Source organism: Aptenodytes patagonicus, chromosome 12 (genome assembly GCF_965638725.1).
Source record: "Aptenodytes patagonicus chromosome 12, bAptPat1.pri.cur, whole genome shotgun sequence".
Taxonomy (NCBI): Eukaryota; Metazoa; Chordata; class Aves; order Sphenisciformes; family Spheniscidae; genus Aptenodytes; species Aptenodytes patagonicus.
The window spans coordinates 7,454,317-7,462,251 of record NC_134960.1 but is presented as its reverse complement, the minus strand read 5'-3'; the positions used below and the strand labels follow the sequence as shown (position 1 = coordinate 7,462,251).

The following is a 7,935-nucleotide window of genomic DNA, read 5'->3' as shown; positions in this document are numbered from 1 at the left end:
AATTTTCTAACCCACCCTGCAAGGCCCAAGTAGTCCTGCAAAGGAGGAGAAAGGCCTCGGAGTTCACAGATCCTTCCTCACCAGCAGGTGCTGGTCCAGGGAGCCCGAGGAGAGCAGGAGGGAAAGGAAGCAGACAGTCGGCCTGAGCCGTCCAGCTCCCAGAAGGCCATAGCTTTCCATTTGTTTGTGTCATATCCCATCCCAAATGTATGACATGAAGCAATCAGAGATATATTTCACCCTGTAAAAGTGACTTCCTCCCCGCTGCCATATCCCTAAACGCTGCCTAAAACCCTCCCTGCTATGCCTTGCAGCTAGAGATACAGTCAGTGGACTGGCATGGGGCCATGCTCAGCATTAATATCCTTTCCCCCCACACACCCCAGCTATTTATAGACTAAGCCACATTGCAATCTGCCAGTTCATAAATCGGTAGCGCAGACTTTTGCAAAACTTAAACATGAGACCAGTGACCCAGCACAACAGCTGTCCAAAATAAACTCTGCCAGGGGGACCCCAGGCATCTCTCCCCAGAGCAATAGGGGGACAGGTAATTCCTCTTTTACAAAAAGGTCAGTGCAACAACAGGGTCCTGCGCACACTAAAACGAATGCCCTCGCTCCCCCCGTGCAACGCAAGCTCGCTAGGAAAGGCATTCACATCATCTTCGGCTCAGCCTTCCCGGCAGGGGCTCGGCCTGTTCGGTATCAACTCAGCGCAAGGGGAAGGGTTAGCCAAGGCCAGCTGATATCCCAAGGTGCGGCTCCAGAGATGTGGTAGCAAATAACCAGAAACACCTCGGTTATTTTTCCTGCTACAGGTTAGGCTTCTTAACAGGAAGATACTGAAGCCCAGCACGTGCTCAGGGAGTATCACCCCACACACAGCTCTGCCAGCTCTTCTCAGCCCTGATGTACTGCACCGTCTCCTTTCCTGGTTACCCACAGCCTGCCAAAGCACCCGAGCTGCTCCCGGTCCCCACCACAGCCTCCTCCACCTTGACCAGAGTTTTTAAGAAAGGAGCCCATTCTCCTTCAAAGGGCCAAACAGCCAGGAAAAAAAAAAACAACAAACCAACAAACCACCCCAAAGCAGACACAGAAACATCTTCAGGGACCAGCATCCTTTCTCTCAACCTACTCTGAAGTAGAGACCCCCCCCAAACCTCCCTCATTCAATAATCCAGTCTACCAGAGCTCTCCTAAGCCAGTAAATCTCAAAACCTCAAAAGACAGAGAGGAACAAGCTTTCTGAAGCAGCCCAGCCAACCCTCACGCCTCCTGCCCCATCTTTACGACTCTTCCCACCTCCCTCCCGCAGACACTTTGTCTCTGTGCCCATCATTAGCCTGCAAAGCAGGCAGGCAGAGCACCAGGCAGGGTGCCGGCAGCTGTTAGGGATCCACACCAGGTACAAACTTTCTCCACCGCTTTCTCCTTAACACTGTCTGGCATCTCATGCCTTCCGATGGCCTCAGCCTTACTCCCACCTCGGGCTTCATCCAAACCTGGACGGCATTGGTCTAGCCACAGCCCCAGTGCACCTCCTCACGAGGAGTGAGGCAGCATTTTAGTATCAGAAAAATGGGAAGAGAAGCATAACCGTGAGAAGTGGGGCTGTGTTTCAGCAACAAATACTCCTAAGAGTCAAATCGCCCTCCCCAAAAGGCTACCAAAAGCAATTTGGTCAGTGTGAAGAACAGGCCAAAGAGTGTCTGAGCGCCTGCATCCCACGGCCTAAGCCAGCTCATGTCAGCGCAAACAAAAGCCCCCAGCCCCCAAACCCCTGGTGTGCTGAAACCTTCTCCGTGCAGCTGTCCCCGACCTCGCTGCCCTCCCTGGGCTTCTCTGCAGCTGATCCCGGTTCCTGGCCCACGGGGGACTTTGCAAAACCTTCTGAAATGCCGTCTTCGGTGGAGCTATGGGGTTAGAGACGAAGGCGGCCGCAGTGGTTCTGCCCGCGCGAGGTTACCGAGAGGGGCCGGGGTCCTGCCTGCCCGGGGAGGCTGGGCGGCGTCTGCCTCGCCGCTGCCCTTGTGTACGGGAAGGGGCAAGCCCGGCTCCCCGTGGGGCTGGGACCCGTGTGGGGCCGGGGCCGGTGTGGGGCTGCCAGGGCCGGGGCCCGTGTGGGGCTGCCCGGGCCGGGGGCTGCGCGGGGCCGCCGGACTCTCTGCGGCCCCGGGGGCGCTGTGCGGGGCCGGCGCTCAGGGCCCGGCCTCGGCCCTCGGGAGCCGGGCGCGGCCCGCCCCTTCCTCCGCGCCGAGAGCCGCCGCCGCCGCCGCCGCGCTCCGCCATGCCGGTGGGTGCCGGGTCCGGGGGGCGCGGGCGGCCCCATCGCGGCCCTCGGCAGGCCCCCCGCACAGCGCCTGGGCCCCGGCGCGGGCCCGGCTGGGTCGGGCATCGGGGCAGGCCGGGGGCCGTGTGGGGCCGGGAGGGGCCTGTGTGGGGCCGGGGGACGTGGTGGGGCTGGGCCCAGAGCCAGCGGAGACGGCGGGGCAGGGAGGGCGCTGCCTGGGCCCGGGCACCGGGAGGAGCCGGCGGGGCTCCCCCAGCCACCGGGGCTTGGGCGCACAGGACGGCCCCGGCGGTGGGGGGCTGCGCTGGGACCCCTCCCCCCCCGTCCGGATTCCTCCTTCCCGCACACCGGCCCCCAGAGCACGCAGGGCATTTGTAAAATAAAAATCAAGAAAATGCTACTGGCTCCGAAAGATCCTAATGGGAACAGCCGTTCCCGAACCCCTTTCCCGGGTGAATTGTGCCTGTGAGGGTTTTAGCCTCTCAGTGGTGGGGGGCAAAGGGTGGTTTTGAATAGAAAGAAATATGGGTTGCGAGTAACAAATAAAAAACAGCTTTACTTTTCTTTTTTAAGGAAAGTAAAAAGCATGTGCAAGAAAAGGAAATTAGGATCCGTCTGGTGCCAAAGGGTGAACGCGATGATTAGTGTTACAGGCAAGCATGTTTATCTCAACCCAGTATCTCTCACAAGGAGTGAAGATAACACTGGGGCCCTGGTGGAGTAAAGGGATGAAAAAACAGCATTAATGTTCCTTAAGTTTCAGTTTTGTTAATATTTTTAGGAGTTTATTATGTTGGGGACCAGAGGCCTTGTAGACACAAGAAGAATAGGATGGGCAAGCACCGAAAACTTTGCAGACGAAATCAGGACAGTGGGTAGCTGGAGGCAGGAGACTTGCTTCTCCTGGGCTCCCCAGGGCAAGTGGAGTCAGTCCAGCAGAGGCCCACAGAGATGGCAACCTGCGCTGGCCCTGAAGGTGGCCCTGCTCTGAGTAGGGGCCAGACAGTCTCCAAAGGCCCCTGTTACGCTGTGAGGGACAGCACAAGGCGAGAGCTCTCGGGTTTGCTGAGGATCCTTTAGTGGCATGTATGGACCTTTTGGTTGGGGAGGATTTGAACCCACCTCCCCGAGGAAAAAGGCAAGTGTGGAGGACAAGTGCTCGTGGTGTGCTGCCGGCTGCATCCTCCCTGACCCCCCCATCTGCCTCTTTTCAGAAACACGAGTTCTTTGTGGACATGACCTGTGAAGGCTGCTCCAATGCGGTCACCCGTGTCCTGCACAGGCTGGGAGGTGAGTCAGTGCTGGGTGTGTGACAGCCAGCTCGCCGAAGCAACGCCAGCTCCGGGGCAGGATGTCAGTGCCCTGGGATCTTCCGTCTTGCAAGGGTAGCGCTCTGGGTAAAAGCTGAAAGTGGCTGATTGGAAACCTCTGCTCCCCGCTCTGCTCCGAGCCTGCTGCTTAGTCAGTAACGAGTTGCTGGTTCTTAGCAGGACTTGTGTGACCCTTGGAGAAATGTCAAGGGAGGGAGGAGCTGCCATGGCTGCAGGTGTCTCTGAATCACCAGGGCCTCATCCTGAACCCCCTAGGAACGACACTGGTAGACCTCTGCTCAGGCTGCCAGAAGGAAGGGAGGTGAATATCCTGCCAGGCGTTGTTCCCAAGGAGGCCTGGGGTATCTGTGGTGCTTCCCTAGATGTGTCATCAGCAGTCACCGTGAAGAGCTGCTGAGCAGAGCGTTTGGTGGTTGCCTGCATAGCCTGTTTTTAATACCACCTGGAAAATTATAACCCATGCCTCCTTTATGCTTTACTAAGAGAGAAGGATCTAGCCTGCACTCACCGGCTGTGAGGACATGGCATCCTGCTCCCCTGTCCTCACCGAGTGAGAACAGCTTTCAGTCACCAAGGCGAAGGCCTTGCAACTTCTTCCGAGACCCTGTTACCAGGCTGTGGTGATCCCACTGCCTTTGTGTGTGGTTTTCAGCACCTCCATCACTCTTCAACATGCTGGCCATTATCAGCCTCATGTGACGATGTGGCAGAGCTCTCAAAGCTGATACATACCTAAAAGTTTTGTGAAAACACGTGGCTGGATAGAGACTTCATATCCAGTTCCTTTCACTGGGCTGAGAGTGGCTCACCCTTACTAGCCACTGGGAAATCCACATGGGAAAATGTCTTTTCCCTCCTCCTACTTACAGCTGTTAGCTAGTAGCACCACTGAGGAAACCTGTCCTGACCCTGTCCTAACCCCTACACTAACTCCCTCGTTAGTGCCTATCCATGCTAAACCACAGCACAGGTTGAGCTGGTTGGAGATTACAGTGGTTGGTTTAAGCTCAGCTCATTCTGGTTATTGTGTGAGTGATTGTGTTAATCCAAGGTGAGGTGAACAGATTAAAGCAGTTGAGAAACTGTGGTGCCCGATGCAGATCTATAGGAGATCTGGCTTCCTTCGTACTGTTGCTGGCAGGACACCAGGTTGGTTTTGCTGGCTGGTGGTGGTATCAGGGTTTGCTGGCAGGAGGCACACGTACATTTGACTGATGGCCTTGGGAGCACAAATGTATGAAGGTGAGCTTTCCCCGTGCTCACACCATTTGGCTGCTTCTAGCCGTACAAAATTTTTTTCCTTTCCTTGTAGGTGTCCAGTTTGATATTGACCTGCCCAACAAGAAGGTGTGCATCGACTCGGAGCACAATGTTGACACCCTATTGGAAACCCTAAAGAAGACTGGAAAGAACGCTTCCTACCTTGGGGAGAAGACCGTGCAGTAGCCTTGCCTGGTGTGAGTAGGCTAGGTATATACCAGGTGAATGAAATGCTGAAGAGAGAGGTCTGAGCTTGTTCCAGCTCTCCCCGTAAAACAGGCTGCTTCCTGGGAAGCACAAAGTAGGAAAGACCTGCAGGTCTAGCTTCAGCAAACCCCTCATATCAGAGAAGCAGCAGGACCACATACAGCCAGCACCATTTCTGTGTGGGACCCTTTAGCTGCTCTGCAAAGCCCATGTGATCCCAGCCATGGTTGTAGTGGAGAGGTAGAACACAGCCTCTGTGCCATTCCCAGGTGAACCTAGAGTTTGCCAGAGCATATCATGTATGAAAACAAATCCCAAAGACATTCACCAGCTGACCAGAGAGAGTGGTGGCCCCCAACAATACCAGGGAGGGTGATGGGACACAAAGACCCCTGTGGGTACGTGATGCAGGCAGTTGGTTGTTAGCACAAGGACCTCCAACATCTGATTCTGTTGATATCGCCGTTAATCCTCCACTAAACTGGAGGATGGAAAAAAAGCAGCACCATGCTATCCTCATGGACATAAAATGTTGGGTTTCAGAATAGCTCCAGGTGCACACAACCCCTGACCAACGGGACATCTATCCCAAAGACAGCCTGATTGTTGCAGCCTGTCGATTTTCCTAAAGTCCCAACACTATGAGGACATGTACAAAACTCTTTCCTGACTGTGAAATGTTTTTGCAGACAGGGTTCAATTTGAGTGGAAAAGAATGAAGTGGGAGGAGAGGGCTGCCCACTCACTGCATGTACTGTTCTTTAGTGTCCAAGATTATTATATTGCATCTCTTAAGAGCTTGTTTCTGTCAGTGGAGCTTTCTAATCCAGTGACGTTGTTCTAAACTGGTCTGGTTTGATCATCACAAATACCCAGCACAGATGCATTGAAACCAGTTCATGCTGATTTAATTCCCAGTCAGTAAATTAAATCAGGGATTTACACCAGCAGGAATTAAACTGATACAAGAAAGAGTTGAGCTGATACTGATGTGTGTGTGCAATAGATCTGCATTGTTTCAATAGACTGACCTAACAGAACATTTAAAATCTGCAATTTGTGTCATTTGAGCAAGCTCTCAATACTTCTTAGAAATTGTTTAAAATCATAGCTTTAATCAAATAACATTGCTATTTAAAGCAGAGAGAGAAACATGCTCTGAATTGATTAGTGCCTCCAATAGTTTTCAGCTCTTAGTCAGTATTGACTGCAAGAGCTGTTTTCAACTTGCGGGGTCTTGTGGACAATGTTTCAAATGCCTGCAAAAGTTAACCATTACGGCAAAGCCAGTCTCAAATAATGTGGATGTGTCACTTTTTTCCGTGGCCCTGTGTTCTCACCACTTTCCTTATATTCTATCAAGGCAGCTAGGGAGTCAGTTCAGCTGGCTGACCTGGCAGAACATTTCTCTCGATGCTTTTGTTTCCCTATTGGATTTTAACTGAAGCTATTTGACTTACCCAAGGATCGTAAGGTCTGAAACAAAGGAGAGGGGAGGCTGGACTGCCCTTGCTAGTAGTTTGCTGCTAGATCACTTCAGCTGTCATGGGAAAAAAACACTAAATTTAAGTATTACAGCACATTTCCCTCCATAGGGAATATTTTTAGGGGTTCATCTATAAAAGGAGGGAGGGAGGGAGGGAAGTTGCAAATCACTGGCATAGAGCTCAGGTGGATGGCTTTCCTTTGGCTTGTGACCGGCAGAGGGCATCTTTGTATAACAGTAGCTCTTCTGTGCCTTGGTATTTTTTCCATTTATTTATTTATTTACTTACTTATTTATTTATTTTGCAGGAACTCAAACATGACTTCAGCAAAAAGATGGCTTAACTGTTTGTATATCTCCCAACTTGCTCTGTCGTTTGACCTTTACTACCCTGCCAGATGTCGGAAAGCAGAGGGCTGGCAGAAGACAGCTGCGTCTTGGGCTTTAAAAGTGGAGAAATCTAGAGGAGGAGGTTATATGCTGTTTCTAGTCCCGCAGTAAATCGAGGTGCTGCTTCTATCTTTCAGTGCATGTCTGTGCGTCCTGTGTGTCTTTGTACTGCTTTAAGTGGTTTTCTGTAGAAGAGATGGCTCTTAAGGATGGGAAACTAGCCATTACACGCAAGACAGGTCTCCCAGGAAATTGCACCTACCTTTAGAAGTTGACTGCAACCTCTGCCTGAGGGACACGTCTCAGGAGAACTGAGCTTGACTGTCACTTAGATTCAGGGAATCTGTGTCTTGGCAGATGTCTTTCCATCACAGAACAGACAAACTTTCCATTTGGGATGCAAGTGCTGGGAAGAAGGGACTTTTGCAGCCCCTGTAAATCAAGGATAACCAAGTGTCCTTTTGAGCTAGATGGGGCCACGAGGCAGAAGTCACTGGACCCCAGCAACATGATTGAGCTCACAGGCCAACCAAACTGCAAGTAGGAACAGGAAACACGGACTCAGCCTAGGTTTAGTACAGTGCTTTTTAGGGCACTGCATGACCATATAAATGTGAGGAGTCATTCCGGATCCTGGGGCCAGCTCAAGACACCTGGATCAGTCCCTTCCCCTACCAAGTGTTCCTCTTGCCCCCTTCCCTGCCAACCTACAAAATTTCAACCAAATAGGTAATAGCATCATGGGGCCCCAATGCTGGGCAGGATCCCCAGGTGCTGCACGCACCCGCAGACACAGTAGGAGAATGTCTGTGCTGATGAGAAATGCAGAAGGGATGGAGGAAGGAGAGGGGTGTGGGAATCTCTCCAAGGTCTCTTATTTCTCAGCCCAGTGGCCAGAGTTACAGGCTGTACTGTTGATTTGCCCAGCTCCCATCCATTTAATTCAGGTTTTCAGCCCAGTGAAAA

General features: G+C 52.4%; 1 protein-coding gene across 3 annotated transcripts; it reads left to right on the top strand.

The window, feature by feature from the left end:
• Positions 1–2,223: 2,223 nt before the first annotated feature.
• Positions 2,224–7,110, top strand: ATOX1 (antioxidant 1 copper chaperone). Of its 3 annotated transcripts, none has more exons than XM_076350117.1 (4): positions 2,224–2,298; positions 3,510–3,585; positions 4,939–5,083; positions 6,888–7,110. In XM_076350117.1, exons 1-3 carry the CDS (start codon positions 2,293–2,295, stop codon positions 5,070–5,072), a joined length of 216 nt encoding a protein of 71 aa, XP_076206232.1. In that variant the 5' UTR covers positions 2,224–2,292; the 3' UTR covers positions 5,073–5,083; positions 6,888–7,110. The 3 variants fall into 3 exon arrangements, with proteins under 3 accessions (XP_076206232.1, XP_076206234.1, XP_076206233.1); XM_076350119.1 differs by having other exon boundaries at positions 4,939–5,096; XM_076350118.1 differs by having other exon boundaries at positions 4,939–5,107.
• Positions 7,111–7,935: the final 825 nt, after the last annotated feature.